The sequence below is a fragment of the Protopterus annectens genome, chromosome 8.part1, assembly GCF_019279795.1.
Source record: "Protopterus annectens isolate FY-2018-M chromosome 8.part1, PAN1.0, whole genome shotgun sequence".
Lineage (NCBI taxonomy): Eukaryota > Metazoa > Chordata > Ceratodontiformes > Protopteridae > Protopterus > Protopterus annectens.
This window is the reverse complement of record NC_056742.1, coordinates 373352250-373369928: the sequence shown is the minus strand read 5'-3', so window position 1 is coordinate 373369928 and position 17679 is coordinate 373352250. Positions and strand designations below refer to the sequence as shown.

General features: G+C 36.9%; 1 protein-coding gene across 1 annotated transcript in view; it reads right to left on the bottom strand.

Moving 5' to 3' along the window:
- ABCC12 (ATP binding cassette subfamily C member 12) overlaps positions 1-17679 on the bottom strand; it is a 1155696-nt gene that overhangs the window by 753839 nt on the left and 384178 nt on the right. Inside the window, exon 5 of the mRNA XM_044081948.1 lies at positions 5690-5837. Within this exon, the coding sequence (XP_043937883.1) occupies positions 5690-5837 (148 nt within the window). The remainder of the gene's footprint in view (positions 1-5689; positions 5838-17679) is intronic.

Sequence of the window (17679 nt, the reverse complement as noted above, 5' to 3'; positions counted from 1 at the left end):
GAAGTTCTCTTTTACTGCATGAATATTTGTTCTAGATCAGATGTTCTCTTATACTCCATGAACTCTTCTCCTAGATCAGATGTTCTCATATACTATATGAACACTTTCCCTAGATCAGATGTTCTCTTATGCTGCATGAATACTTGTCCTAGATCAGATGTTCTCTTATACTGCATGACCTTCTGACCTAGATCAGATGTTCCCTTATACTGCATGACCTCTTTTCCTAGATCAGATGTTCTCTTATACTGTATGAACTTTTGTCCTAGATCAGATATACTCTTATAATGTATGATCTCTTGTCCTAGATCAGATGTTATCTTATACTGCATGAATAGTTCTCCTAGATCAGATGTTCTCTTATACTGTATTAACTCTTGCCCTAGATCATATTTTCTCTTATACTGCATGACCTCCTGACCTAAATCAGATGTTCTTTTGTAATGCATGACCTCTTCTCCTGGATCAGATGTTCTTTTTTACTACAAGTAAATTTGTCCTACATCACATGTTCTCTTATACTGCCTGAATATTTGTCCTAGATAAGATGTCCTCATATACTGCATGAACTCTTATACTAGGTCAAATGTTCTCTTATACTGCATGAAAACTTTACCTAGATCAGATGTTCTCATATACTGCATGAATACTTTATCCTAGATTACATGTTCTCTTATACTGTATGAACTTTGTCCTAGATCAGATGTTCTCTTACACTGCATGAATTCTTCTCCTAGAGCAGATGTTCTCTTAGACTGCATCAATACTTGCCCTACACCAGATGTTATTTATACTGTACGAACTCTTGCCCTAGATCAGATGTTCTCTTATATTGCATGACATCCTGACCTAAATCAGATGTTCTCTTGCAATGCATGACCTCTTCTAGATCAGATGTTCTTTTTCACTACAAGAAAATATGTCCTACATGACATGTTCTCTTATACTGTATGAACTCTTGTCCTTGATCAGATGTTCTCTTATACTGCATGAACTCTACTCCTAGAGCAGAATTCTCTTAGATTGCATCAATACTTATCCTAGATCAGCTGTTCTCTTATACTGTATGAACGCTTGTCCTTGATCAGATGTTCTCTTATACTGCGTGATCTCTTGTCCTAGATCAGATGTTCACTTACACTGCATGAACTCTTCTCCTAGAGCAGATGTTCTCTTAGACTACATCAGTACTTATTCTAGATCAGCTGTTCTTTTATATTGTATGTACTCTTGTCCTAGATCAGATGTTCTCTTTTACTGTATGAACTCTTGTCCTGGATCAGATTTTCTCTTATACTGCATGAACGCTTTCTTCTCCTAGGTCAGATGCTCTCTTTTACTGCTTGAACTCTTCTCCTAGATCAGTAGTTCTCATATACTGTATGAATTCTTCTCCTAGATCAGATGTTCTCTTATGCTGTGGGAATACTTGTCCTAGATCACATACTCTCTTATACTGTATAAACTCTAGCCCTAGATCAGACGTTGTCATATACTGTATGAACTCATGCCCTAGATCAGATGTTTTCTTATGCTGCATGAATACTTGTCCTAGATCAGATGTTCTCTTATACTGCATGACCTCTTATCCTTGATCTGATGTTCTCTTATACTGCAGAAACACTTGTCCTAGATCAGATGTTGTTTTGTACTACAAAAAAATTTGTCCTACATCACATGTTCTGTTATACTGCATGAATATTTATCCTAGATAACATGTTTTCATATACTGCATGAACTCTTATCCTTGATCAGATGTCCTCTTATACTGCATGAATACTTGTCCTAGATCAGATGTTCTCTTATACTGTATGAACTCTTGCCTTGATCAGCTGTTCTCTTATATTGCATGAATACTTGTCCCAGATCAGATGTTCTCTTATATTGTATGAACTCTTGCCTAGATCAGATGTTCTCTTATACTGCATGAACACTGGTCCTAGATCCGATGTTCTCTTATACTGTATGAACTCTTGTCCTATATCAGATGTTCTCTTATACTGCATGAACTCTTCTACTAGAGCAGATGTTTTCTTAGACTGCATCAATACTTGTCCTACATCAGATGTTCTCTTATACTGTATGAACTCTTGCCTTGATCAGCTGTTCTCTTATATTGCATGAATACTTGTCCCAGATCAGATGTTCTCTTATATTGCATGAACTCTTGCCTAGATCAGATGTTCTCTTATACTGTATGAACTCTTGTCCTATATCAGATGTTCTCTTATATTGTATGAACTCTTGCCTAGATCAGATGTTCTCTTATACTGCATGAACACTTGTCCTAGATCCGATGTTCTCTTATACTGTATGAACTCTTGCCCTATATCAGATGTTCTCTTATAATGCATGAACAATTGTCCGAGATCAGATGTTCTCTTATACTGCATGAACACTGGTCCTAGATCCGATGTTCTCTTATACTGTATGAACTCTTGTCCTATATCAGATGTTCTCTTATACTGCATGAACACTGGTCCTAGATCCGATGTTCTCTTATACTGTATGAACTCTTGTCCTATATCAGATGTTCTCTTATATTGTATGAACTCTTGCCTAGATCAGATGTTCTCTTATACTGCATGAACACTGGTCCTAGATCCGATGTTCTCTTATACTGTATGAACTCTTGTCCTATATCAGATGTTCTCTTATAATGCATGAACAATTGTCCGAGATCAGATGTCCTCTTATACAACATGAACAATTGGCATGGATCAAACCTGCCGAATACTTTTAATTCAGTATGTTGCTCATTGTTCACCAAGAAGGTGAAAGTCTAGTCTAGTGCAAAGACAAACTTACAAGAGCAGTCATCTGTTAACAGCTTCTAGTGCTGAGTATTAATTAACCATAACAATAGGTCTAGATTTTCAAGGATTTTAGAAAGCCTGATTGGAGATCCCCACTTGTGTCCTAAAAGTAAAGGAAGGGTAAGAATGTGTTTGGACAGCAGTCAGAATAACTATTCTTGGGTAACAGTCAAAGTATAGAAGGCAAAGGATAGCTATTTGTTCTTTAGTGTTGTATTTCACATTTTATGCAGCTGTTTCAGAAAGTAATCTTGTTTCTTTTCAGTTTGTATTTTCAGCTTCACCTTGCTCAACTTTTTTTTGCTTTGTCAGTCTGGAACCTTGGCAGATGATTACACATATTCTAATAATACCTAGTATCAGACGACTGGTATCATGTTCTGGCATTAATGGCCTATGCATCACACAGACTCACAATCATTTAGTTGGTAATAGTCGGCACCCACACAGTTGTGAATAAGGTCCATAAATGTGATTAAACTTCACATTTGTGTGTAGCTACAGTATGGGGAGCAATATGAGTGAGAACTTTCATTCCTCTTGAACATGTAACAGTAAGATAAACTTTAGATTTGCATGCCACTGCATCTTCTGACTATTGCATACCTCTAAACTTAATAGGACTATGATAGTCTTAGGAGGATTAACAAATTCCCTTCAACCCCACCAACTCTATAATGGCACTTCTTGAGTCACCCCCAACCTTGGCTGTATCCCCTGACCTTACTTGCAGCTACTTTTAATGGCTATTCCATGACAGTAAGTAAAGAAAAGCTCCATGTTTAAACTTAACTGGGACTTTTATTACTTTTGTGTAGTATGATGGGATAGGAACACAGACTTCTTAGAGGCTAGAACAAAGAAAATGAGAAACAAATGTCTGGCCTGCAGGGAACATGGGGATATGTAAAAATGAGTATGTTTAGCACTGGTCTGCAAAGGAATAAAATTAATGTATATAAGAAACAATTCTGCTGGGGATTAGATGGCAGCAGGGCTTGGGATGAAGTAGTGAAGTATTTGTACCTATGTCTGTGAAGCCTACAACCATCTGAGACCATAGGAAATGTGTGTGTGTGTGTGTGTGTGTGTGTGTGTGTGTGTGTGTGTGTGTGTGTGTGTGTGTGTGTGTGTGTGTGTGTGTGTGTGTGTGTGTGTGTGTGTGTGTGTGTGTGTGTGTGTGTGTGTGTGTGTGTGTGTGTGTGTGTGCGTGTGTGTGTGTGTGCGTGCGTGTGTGTGCGTGTGTGTGTGTGTGTGTGTGTGTGTGTGTGTGTGTGTGTGTGTGAGGTGGACAGGGAATATGAGGTTTAAGGCTAAAGTTATGCTGCTGCAAGTACTACTCAGGGCACTCATGCACACACACACACACACACACACATATGCAAGCATACATATATTCATATGTGTGTGTGTGTGTGTGTGTGTGTGTGTGTGTGTGTGTGTGTGTGTGTGTGTGTGTTTGTGTTGTGTATTCCAAATACAGTAATGTATAGTTGAAGACATCTAATTTATTAATTTGTGTGCTGCTGGGTGCAAAGTGTTAAATTAAAGCACATGTAGTAGGGAGAGGTATGCTACATAATACAGAATTATCACTTCTGGGTTTATCAATCAGTAAACAGCAAGTAGGTAAGCGCATAAATAAGTATATGGCATGAACTGAATTTCAAGGTAGCATATAAATAACATAAATAAGTGTTGGAGACTAAACTGCAAGGGCAGGTGGAGTTATGAATAACATAAAAATACACCATGAAATGGACTACATGCAGGATGTAAGGCCATGACGTTTACGTGAGCACTGAGAATGGTATGTGAATGGGGGTGGGGGTGTTTAACACTATTGTTATATACTGGGTACATGATCGCCATGGGGAGGGGGGGTGTTATTTCTACCACTATGTGCCCACCCAATATGTGGGTCATTTCTAATATCAGGAAGGCATAACTTTTACTTACTTATGACAAGCTATCTATTCATGGGTTTTTCATGAAGCCTAGGATAAAATCATTTAGGCTAAGTAGCAGAAAATATTGTTACTGATATATTATCTCACACAGCAATCTTAATTACACTGTTCAGTTAAGGATTACCCTTAATTGATATATTTTTTGCAGTTATACATATTCAGTGATTTTAAAGCAATGTGTGTACTTATATGAAATAAAATATAAGAATATAAATATGGTAATATGCTTTTCTGATAGAACCTTGCATTTATAAATAAAGATTGAATGAATGAATGAATGAATGATTAAATTAGCCTAAGGCCAGATTCATTAATGTCTGCAATAGTTGTACATGTTCTGTATTCAAGGATATTCTTACAATATATATTTTTTTGTTTTCTAGTCACTCAAAAAGATTACACTAAGTGTACATGTAGTCTACACTTTGTGGTAACCTTCATGAATCTACTTCAATATTTAAGGCAGCAAGAAGATTAGTAGGAAAACTAAAATTAGGAGGAAGAAGGTGTGAGTTATGCTTGTCTTGTTTGTTCACTCAGAACAGTGTACACTTAGTGTGTACTTAGTGTAAGCATTAATGAATCTCTAGGCTTGTATGATTCAATGCATTTGTGAGACAAATTTATTTCATTTGACTGCATTTTGGGCATGTATCTGAAGTGGACAGTAAAGAAGGACCTTTATAAGTCATAACCTAGTTACAAATACAAGTAAAAATTAAAGTAGAAAAAAGTGTTCCATAATCATATTCAATAACAAAGAAAATTTGGTGTAAAAAATAAATGTTATTAGAATAGATAAATTTGCAATGCCATCCTGACAGACCTGGAGGGGAAAAAGAATTGTTTTAACAGAATGAATACTGGCATGCTTTTATTATGACAATAGAAAGAATTACTTACTGGTCCAATAAAAGAACACAGTGTAGACATGATCATAGCCAGTGTACCTAATATAACCCGTGTTTTCTGAAACTGTAGACATACTCTATTCAAAGAAGCCTTTTCTGGACCCACTCGTGATACTTCTTCATCCCAAAGTCGCTGAAATCTGCAATAAAAATGCTTGCATCATATTTCTTGGATAAAATAATATTTTATTTTATGTTATTATTTTCTACTGCGATAGATCTAATTAAAGTTTTATTATAACTAAAATAAAGAATTGGATAATAATTATATTCAATAAGGCAAACAAACCATAATTTTAACTCCAAGGGACATCACTTACAATAATATGTTATAGTACTCTATTCTGTATTTGCATATTTCCTAGTCAAAGAACTGTCATTTAACTCAAAGGTACATCACCTACTATAACATATTATAGTGCTCTAGTTTGAATTTGTGCATGTCCCGGTCAGAGGGCTGTGATACAAGTGAAAAAACATGAACCCTGGGATTCAATAACGCCTACACTAAGTGTACACCGTTCTGAGTGAACAGACAACATAGACATCTTTCTGAGTGACTAGAAAGCACAAAAAATGCAGTAGGAATGTTCTTGAACACAGATCGTGTACACGTAATGTAGGTGTTAATGAATCTGGCCCAATAGCTACATACTGCCCAAGTGGTTTACTGCAAACTCAAAAAAATCCTTCATTGTTGACTTTCAGGTAACTGGAGACATTTCAATGAATCTGCATGTTACTAAACTGAAAAATGACACTTAAAATCTTATTGTAATAGATTTACTATAGAATTGAAGTTGAACAACATTAAGAGAGAAACCTCCCTCTTTCTTGAGGTTGTGTGACCTGAGAGTTATATTATATAAATTTGAAGGGGTAGGTAGGTTTGCTCTGCTGCACCCCAGTAAAAACAGTACTGTATGACTTTATTTGATAACCATTTTTATGATTCAACAAACTAGTAATTTACTGAGAAATTCTTAATGATTTGTTTTTCAGTGATAGTTGATACGCAGGTTGATACGAACCTGCCTAAGTATATCATGCCAGATAAGTACAAGTAGTTGTACTTCTTAGAGCAATTTATATGCCATGCCAGATAGATACAAATTATCATGCAGACTTAAAGAGTAGCTCATTTGTTCTATGCATAGTCAGTGTGTTTGTCAGGTTATATTGGACTGTTTATGTTATATATTTTTTATCCCATATTGTAATCTATCCTTTCTTTAAAAACAGCTGCATTCATAAATTCTGAATTTAGCAGGAAACCTTCTTGCAATTTGTTACTTACTACCAATATAAGTCATGTTGTGTTTTACTGTATAAAATATCTGTACTGTTAATTTAAACAAAGTAGTTGTACAGCTTCATGTAATTTATTCACATTAAGCCAGTCTGGAATGTACCAGTCCTGAATGTAGTTCGATTTCTCAGCCTCTCTCCACCTAGGATTCTGTGTCATGTTTACCACAGACACCGATATTTTTAATCTAGCCAGATAACAGATGTGCACTCAGGCTTCCTCAGGCTTGTTTGTCTCCTATATACTTACACTACCAGTAAAATCTATATAGTGGACATCTAGCACTTTTTCCTCTTACGCACCCCTTCATAACATTCTCTGCACTCCTCCAAAGTGCTGCTTTACTCTACTTATGAAAAGGACACATTTCCTGTTAAATCACCATAAGGCTAAAGAAATCATGTTGCTACACTAGCAAGGAGTTCAACAAATCCAATTGTCAGCAGTATGAATACACAGAATCATTAGAAATTATAATAGCACTACAACTTACAACAGAAAAGCTCCTTGGGGGGGACTTTGCCTCCAGACACCCCGAAACTCACTGAAACAGCCTCTGTCACATAACAAACTGCTGTGTGGAAAAGGCAGATTTCTTGGTTTATTTATTAGGAAAAAGTCACAGTTTATTTTCCTTTTGTTGTTGTTTCTCATAATTCCTTGTTTAATTGCAGTGCTTAATTTTAGTGCAGTGAATTAACATATTAAAACTTCTGTTTAGGAGAGAGCACTGTCTTAGTGAGCCTTAGCATTTCTTACCCATCCACCTTTTCTGGTGAATAGGTAGTTTGGCGATTTGGGTTCGACGATTAGGTGTTTCATAAAATAAGTGCTCAACGATATGATATAGACTCCCCTGCAGAACCCATCTTACATGGGAAAATTTTGAATTATCGACATTTGCAGAGACATTAACCACAAGGTTATGCTAAAGATGTACAGAAAGGCTTTCAAAACAATAAAATGTATTCTATAAAATGAGAGTTACGTACTTCTGCCAAAGAAAAATGGACATCCTCAGAATTGAAAACACCTAAGAAATACTCAGAAACATGTGGTCATTCAGTAGTTTCAGAGAAGCAAGATATACAAGACCCCTGCAAGTTAAACAAAAGTGCACATAGTGATCAACATTTAGAAGGCAGACCCAAACCAGAAGGAAGAATGCTAGGAGGGACACAAAGAAGCTGCAGTGACTAGGCCACTCAGTGACATACAAGCAAGAAACTTTCCTCAATGAATCAACACCACAGCAAGTAAGGACAAGAATTCAAACACTGATAAGTAATCAAAACATCTGAAGTGGGATTCAGATTCTGTGGATGAGTATTGCTGCTCTCTAAGAGGTTTAAAGAGACTGGAGCATGATAGATAACTGCATGTGACCTCTTTTTCATACAGGGATTACTTGAAATAACAAGATTATTTGATGCTAACAACTTTCCTGAATATGGACATCTGTTCAGATTACAATTATGTTTATTATTTTTGGTAGTAAAGTATATTACATGAACGTAAAGTAATGAATTTCTTTACACTTGGAATCACTAGTTAAGTACATTTCCTAGGTAACATCTTGATGCATTTGAAGAAATTTTCTCTGAACATAATGCTATTACAAATATATGGTCCTTTATTAATAGATACAACTACTAGTCTTATCTAGCCATTTAGGTCCTCTGCTGTTTATTATTTGATCCACAAGAAATGTGTATATTATGTGAAAGTGTGTTATGGATAGATATCTTTCAGCAATGCAGAGGGATATTAATCATGGGTTATCCCCAACAGTATACCTTCATAAGTTCGACACTGCTGCTGTGAACTGCAAGACGCAAAATTCAAACATTGCGAAAACCGAAGTGCAGAATTACAAAACCTCTCCCCCTTTTTGACCCATGGTAGCACTTGTTTCGGTGGTAGAGCGATCAAAAATGTTAAAAGTCGATACTTTTATGACATTTAGGGAAGTTGGCGTGATGAAATTCGGCTAAACAGTTCACGTTTAAGCACATTCGGCAATGTGCTTTCGAATATATGAAATTATACCATCCCCAGCATACTGATTCACCATGTTGGTGGAAATGCTTGACTGACATCACTGCTGCAGGATATCAAATTGAAAATAATGTACATGTAGAAAGTAGATTCATTTTTGGGTAACATTTCAGTTGAGCTAGTCGGATATCGCTCAAAGAGTGATAGGGAGGGGAGCTAGAACATGGAAAGGCCTAAAAAAGGTTTTGTGGATAACTAATGGGGTCTTGACATCTTCCATGATGGATAAGTAGAACAGTACTACATCATTCAGATGTATGAGCAAAGGGGCAATAACCTTACCTACTGGAGAGCACAACCCTGGTGCAAAACAAGCAAAAGGAATTTTTGATCACTCTCATGGATGCAGCTTTTACTTTGCTAAAATACCCATGTAGTAAAAGAATGCAGTAGCCATTAATAAAGCTACACTTTCAGCTGTCCTGTGGTTATTTATAATCACTGTTATTTTCTATAGATTAGAAAATACTTTTCTTACTATAGTTTATAATGGGAAAATTAATCTGATGGTGTCATGTTGCATGATTTGGTAGACATAGTTATTATATCATTGGAGATATACAGGACTCGTAATTGAAAATCATTTGCATAAGTTAAGAAAAATTGTGAAAAAATAGCATTTTTTAATGTTTGTATAGTTAATGCAAAAACAGAGTACAATGCTGTCAAATTGGAGGTCTGTTGCAAGCAGTATGCTCTGTAAGATTTGGATCAGTGAAGAGTGCAAAACATTTAAAAATATGAACCATTTCCATATTTGCATAATCAAAAATGGAGTGTAATACTTTCATATTACAGGTGCAACTGGAGGCAATGGCTGTTAGAAAAAATACTAAACACACCTGGGTAAGAGAAATACAATAAGTAATATAAATATCTGAGATACATGTATAAATGTTAAGATAATAGTAATATTGAGACTAATATCCCAAGAACAGCAAGTTGGGCATTGGAAAATAAGGTATCTGCAAACTTCCAATATATGGTAGCCATTGACAGAGAAAACAACACCATGCAATACACAAAACATGAGTTAATAAAGAGGTTTAAGAAAGGTTATGAAAAGGGAAAATGTTTTACATATGTACATTAATAAAGTAAAAATAGAGAGTTGTGCTGTCATGTTAAGGGAGCCTATGCAAACTTAAATAAGAGAAATGGTGATACAGATATAAATGTGTGAGGTACATTTATTAATGCTGTAAGTATTATAACATTGTTAATATTGAGCCTAATATGGCAGGGATGATAGTTTGTGCATTAGAAAGCAAAGCAGCATCTACAAACATTTATAATTTGATATAATTAGATAGACATACACAGTGAAATAGTTACTATGGGATATACAGGACTGAAATTAAGAAGCATTTGCTAAATATTTACTGTAAGTTATGAGATAAATATAGCTTATTTTCATTATTTACATTAATAATATAAACTGGAGTGTGATACATTTATGTTGGAAATGTTTTATGCAAATAATGAGAATAAAAGAACATGACATTAAAATGTATTGATTAAGCTGAAGACATCCATATTATCTTATTAGTAATAGCTTCATACCTGCATTAATATCATAAAAAATATAAATAAAAAAAATATTTTTCTAATAAAGAATGCTTCTTATTCAGTCACTCTCAAAAGTAAAAAAATAAGGAAAAAGAGTGAAAAGTTTGCAAAAGAAACACAGGCAAGTTGATTTCAGAAAAGCATTTGAGGTTGGTTTTGCTGATTGTGGTAATGAGGTAGCAGAAGAAGCAGCAAGAATCAGCAAAAACAGTCTCAAAGCTTTTCTGAAATCAACTTGTCTGTGTTTCTCTTGAAAAATTTTTACTCTTCTTTATTTTTTACTATTTAGATTGACTGAATAAAAAGCATTCTTTATTAAAAAAATCTCTTTTACTTATATTTTTACTTAAAACTAAAAGAAGGTGGGAAGTCAGCAATGTCGGCAACACTTACATACAGTGGTAAACAATGATTATGCAATAGATAGTACTTCAGCACCCTGGACAGCTCCATGCATCAAGGACCATGACAGAACCACAAATCCAATTTCAATAAAAAGCACTCTAATACTACTACTACTAATAATAATAATAATAATAATAATAATAATAACAACAATAATAAAAACAGTAGGACCCAGAAGCAAACAAATGTTTCCTTATCCACAGCATTAAGGCACACAGTTGGACCATAGATACTTGCCATCTAACATGTGCAGTTTTCGAGATCAGTATTACTGCTTTTGAAATAATGTGAACATATTATACAAGCTATTTGCATATATTATTAAATATAACACAACAGCAGTGTGCTAGACATTGTTGTCATAAATCATTGGAAAACTCTTGAACATATGGTAATTCTCCCCTTGATAGCTTGAGTTTATCTCAGATGTTTGCAGAGATATAACCTTGGACTTTAATAGTAGAAATTTTGGAGAAATAAAATGCAAGCTCTTTCATAAATGTTTCATATAAAAGCAATGTCATATGACAGGCTTTTTATACTAACATCATGGCTGAACCTGTTATCTGAAACCAACTTTTGTATTTTACATATTTTGTAATTCACATCATTTGTGAGATATTGCAAATCAGTTGTAGCATGTTTTCAGTACAGGACTTTGGAGAAAACCTCTCAGGAGCCAAGTTGTTTTCCAGTTTTAAAGGCATCAGGAAGCAAGAAGATGAATTAGCCTCATGTTGATTGGGTGTGAATGAGTTACATGAGTACAGCATGTGGTGGAAAAGTTATACTTAGCCAGCCATAATCAATAACTACACCTGTGTTATGTTACATTAAATTATTATCAATGTCAATAACAGTAAGCTCTGTTTGAGTTTTTCCATCTCTAGATAAAGCAGCATAGTTTGTACCATCAGTCAAAAATCTTCTCTTAACACACATTATTGCTACAAAAAGAATCAATCCTTGTGATTTACCTTTACCATTGTAGCAAGAGATATAAAGGGGTGTCAAGGAAAATACTAATTTGCCAAGCTTAATCTTCCCCAAATAAGTTGAGTTTCATGTGATCTAGTTATACAAAATAATGGTGCAATCAGTATTACTGTATGGTACAGAAACCTGCATATTGAAGGCTGAGCAGTTGAGGAAGCTTGAGGTGATGGAGATGAAGTGAAATGGATGGCACGCTGTACTCTGTGGAACAGATGAAGAAATAAGGATGTCATAGCAGAAGCCCAAGTAGCTCCAATATAGAGAAGTTCAAAGAGAACAGATTACACTGGTTCAGGTAGTTGTGCAGGAAAGCAGTAAAACCTTGGGACAGACAGGAGGAAGACGGCAAGGGGAAACAAGCGTGTTCAGCAAAGAGATGGATGAATTGGGTGAGGAAAGACCTGTGACAGGTAGACATAACTATCAAAGAAGATAGGAGAGTGGCAGTGAATCAAGAAATATGGCAAAAGTTGACATGACACCCCAACCCCATGTAGAAAATGGGTAAAGGGAGATGTTGATGATGATGATGATCACCTTGGTATGAAGGGGCTTGATCTGTGTGGCAGGTAGGGATTCAGGTTTTACTGAAGTCCTGATGGGAAATTGAGCTGAAAAGGAAAAACTAAGAAAGTGTGTAGCTAAGATGTAACTGGACTTAGAGTCCTGGTATGCCTCAATCAACAGAATCTGGTAAAATTAACAGCCAGATTACTTTACCTACGATCAATGAAGCTCTACCAAGATTGCTGGCTCCAGCTTAGTAGCAAAGCATGAATTGCACTGGTGTAAGTAAGGCCTAGCTGTTGCAGCAGAGATGAGCATCAGAGAGATGCTAGAAGTAGTTGTTTAATTGGGGAATGGATGATTTGGTTGAGTGGTGTGCCCTGACTTTGAGTCACTTAGCAATGTGAGGGACTTTAACAAGTTCATAAAAGTTAAGTAAAGGGTTTAAACATTGCTGGAAGCTGCAGGAGTAGGGCTTTGGCATTATGGTTAATATTCTTTGCCACACAAATGCAAGGTAGAGGGTTTGGTTCTCATCTTTGAGAGTAAGTTGGCTAGGCTTTAAATGTCTCATCTGGGAAACTAACTTAGTACTTACCTATATATTTAGGAGATGAAGAAACATACTTCTATTTTGCATTTGTACAGAAATACTGTAGGTATTGAATTAATTTGATTCATTTTTTTAATCATCATGTAGCATAATGTCAAATTTTCTTAGGACATTGGTTAGAATGAGTTTACTGGTGATAAAATACTGTATCACTTTTAATGCGTGTGTGTGTGTGTGTGTGTGTGTGTGTGTATATATATATATATATATATATATATATATATATATATATATATATATATATATATGTATATATCTATGGGCCAGTGATGCAGTATTGAAAGTTAAGTGGAAAACATTTTTCCTATTGGTTGGTATATTGGCTCATAAACTGTACATGCTTGAGTATACATGTTTTCAGCACATGTACAAGAACTGTAAGTTATGAGCAATATTTACCAGATAACTGTGAATGAAGCCGAGTAGATTTGATGGCACATAGTGGATCCTATTCATGAGCAGCAGAACGGCATAATGATGGGTTTCAAAAAGCTTGTGCCGATTTTACTGAACTAAAGTACAGCAAATTAGATAAGCAAAACCTTACATCCTATTGTTATTAATGAATTGCAAACTCAGATAAACAGCAACATTTCAAAGTGCTCAGATGCATTTAATTAATAGACAAGCATCAGTATATCTACATAAATTTGAATTTGAAAAACACAGTGTATCTCTATTTTTAAAAGAAATTGTACTGCACTTTTACTGTATAACTGGACACAATACTTGTGAAATGCCAAAGCCCTCTGACTGGACACAATACTTGTGAAATGCCAAAGCACTCTGACTGGACACAATACTTGTGAAATGCCAAAGCACTCTGACTGGACACAATACTTGTGAAATGCCAAAGCCCTCTGACTGGACACAATACTTGTGAAATGCCAAAGCCCTCACCGTGAGTCTGCTTATTACACTTGGACTATCTGTGCATTTTGGCACATGCTAGTGATATGTCGAAGAGCACTATTCCTGAGATTCAGAAAACCTGATTTTGTGCAGTGAGCTACAGAAGCATGGTATGTGCAATTCAGAGACACAGTTATCACAAGAGATACATGGTACGCAGAGACACAGTTATCACAAGATATACATGGTATGCAGAGACATAGTTATCACAAGAGATACATGGTACGCAGAGACACAGTTATCACAAGAGATACATGGTACGCAGAGACACAGTTATCACAAGAGATACATGGTACGCAGAGACACAGTTATCACAAGAGATACATGGTACGCAGAGACACAGTTATCACAAGAGATAAATGGTACGCAGAGATGCAGTTATCACAAGAGATACATGGTACGCAGAGACACAGTTATCACAAGAGATACATGGTACGCAGAGACACAGTTATCACAAGAGATACATGGTACGCAGAGACACAGTTATCACAAGAGATACATGGTACGCAGAGGCACAGTTATCACAAGAGGTACATTGTAAGCAGCACAGATGGCCATGATATATTGTAATGGCTATATAAACAGTTGTTATCAAGCAGCATTATTAAAATGAATTGTGGCATTCATTCAAATCAGGTAAATCAAGATGGTGCAGTGATTCAGAAACATATAAAAATGAAATGTACTGCTCTAACATTTATGCTAATGGTTGCAGTTAAAATATTGCTTACATGTTACAGAATCACAAACATTTGTTAAGGGTTAATGTGCAAGCAGCTTTTACTACAGCCTTGAGGCAGAGTGGTGTACATTATTGCTTACAGAGGTGCTGTGTCATCTGACCACACTTAACATTTTAAAGACATGATGAAACTAACATTGTTAACTGGTATCGTGTGAATAGGGACATCATGCAGGGCCTGGTAGACATGTGCCAGCATCATCTGCTGGCCTGTGGACATCATGGATGACCTCTTCTAGTGGATACTAAGGCATCTGTGGCCTTACCTATATTAGCCACAGGGATCTTTCAGCAACCAACAGGTGACACATTGAGGGTATCTTAGGCATCTGTCTCAAGAATACTCCATCAGTTCCTTAATGACATATTGCAGCATGTGTGGAGTATATGTGATTTCCATGTACCACTGTAGAGAAATTGAGAGAGAGTCAGAGGGACAACACCAAGTGAGACTTCTATGATATAGCCTGTTGTCTTGAGGTACTAGGGCCATAGACTACACCAATACTGAAATAAAAAATCCATCTGGCCATAAGGTATGTGAACCAAATAGTATCACTCCATTAACTACCAGGTGTTATGCAGTGGTATCATCTACAATGTGTCAGCAGGTCACCCAGGCAGTTATCACAACTCCCACTTATGGCACGCATTTAACCTTTACTAATGGTTTGTAAGTGTGACTTCCACGGGGGCATTTTATTGATGATGCCAGATATGTCCTGAGCCCTGCTTGATAATACCTCTCAGAAATCCACACAAGGGATACATCTACATCTTATTGCAAACCAGGGTCATTGTGGAGTATGTGTTTGGGCTGCTGAAGTTATGCTTTATGGATTTTCCCCTTTGTGTTCTGCAGTATGGTCCTGGCCCATATGCAAAAATTATTCTCAGTATGTACAGTGTTACATAATGTCATACTTAGGAGACAGTCATGGGAGGGGATGCAATTACATGAGGAGCAGCCCCCAGTACACTGAGCCATAGAGCCTGAGCCAGATGAGAAGTTGTTGAAGGAGCCAGCAGCAGGGATTGAACACACTTGGTAAAGGTGGACACAGTGTGTAGTTGTGCTAGCAAAAAAGCCGCAGCATGTACACAGCTTCAATCCATAGAAATACATATACACTAGAGTAAAAGTGACACATGCAAACCCAACTTCAGACTGTGCTTACCTATGCATAGGCTGGCCACACCAAGCATCAGACATAGGCAAATCAAATAACAATGGACAATGGGCAGGGCACGGTTACCATGTGCACAGGTAGAGAGAGCACTACAGATGGGCAATGTCTTTCTCAGGAAAATGTTTGAGTGCTGACAACAATGAAACTTAAAACTGCACTTGTATCTAGGGACTGTAGAGGGCATTGCCATAAAAGGCTATTTGATGGGCCAGTGTCACCGTACATTTGAGAGTGTGAAGCACTGGCAGCTGAGGTTCTGAAACCTTGTGTCTGTTGGAACACAGCCTCTGAATTAGTTGCAGCACTGTAGCTTGATCTACTAGACAGGTACAGGGCATGTATGGAAGAAGGTTGGGTATCCTGCATTTGCATCCAGCAATGACAGCTGCCTCTAACTGGACTCACATTATTTGTTCTACAGTACTGGTCAGATGTTAGTGTGCTGCGGGACTGTCAAAAACATGCGTTACCAGATGTGCCAGTACCACTGCTGCCATGACTCTAGAGGAGTCTTTTCTTAACCAGAGTCACCCCCAAAACAGATGCAACTGTGGGAGGGCTAGTGCTGCATGAGCATGATTTAGACTGTCCATAGCCATGATGGACATGAAATAGCTTTGTGGACAGCACTTGATTGTATTAGTATGTGAGTCAATCTATCAAAACTATTACACATGGGGACATGCACTCCTAGAGATCACCCCACACACCCTGATTTAGTCATACTAACTGTGAAATGGCTGTGGTGGTACATGATGGCCTTGCACATATGTTGAGTAACAGACATTTACACAGATGCTTAAGGGGAGGATGGTAACTATGTCTCCAGTGACCACCACTACTCACCCCCTATGTGTACCAGCCAACCTATGAGTCTTGCAGTAGATTCTGGCAATTGTCTTGTAGATGGTGTCTTAATTCCTTGACTGTAAGTGTCTCTAGTAACCTGTCTTCCTTGTGTGTTGTGTGTCTGTGTCTCCTGGGTTTCCACAGGCACAGATGCTGCGTCCATAGTCTGTGCAGGAGATCCAGTGGTCACATTCCTGTTGTCCACTACATGAATACACTGTACTCCCTGAATATACCAGTTCATCCCTGACATCATCATCAAAAGGTGATGACCTTGCATCATCAGGCAGTGGCAGTTCTACAGTAGCAGTGCAGGATACAGAATCACCTGTGAACGCAGCAAAGCACAATACTTTGTATAAGTGTAAAACACCACAAGAAACACACATCAAATTCAGATATAGCAGAAGTAGTATTAGTAGTAGTATTTGCAAACAAACATTGTAATACTATTCCTTGTGCAGGTAGCCATGCAGGCTGCATCCCTGTTGCTCTATATATAACCAAAACAGGCAGCTTTACTCAGTTCCAAAAAAAACTGAGAAACGGAAAAACAGCTGAACAAACCAAACCATCGAAAACCACTTTTACAACTGTTGGAAAAAACAACCAGCAGTCAGTTTAGCACTTTCATTCCTTTACTTCCAGAACTTCATCAGAATAAAAAGCTTTACTAAGTTGGCCAATGAATACCGTAGCAAGGAGAGCAAATATACTGTTATACAAGAATAATGCTTCAAAACTGGTGGACATTCTTGGTGCATAATGAAGCTCTGTCCAGCTCCTCACTGTAAGTTCATAACAAAGCATAACTGTCACTGACAGAGACCAG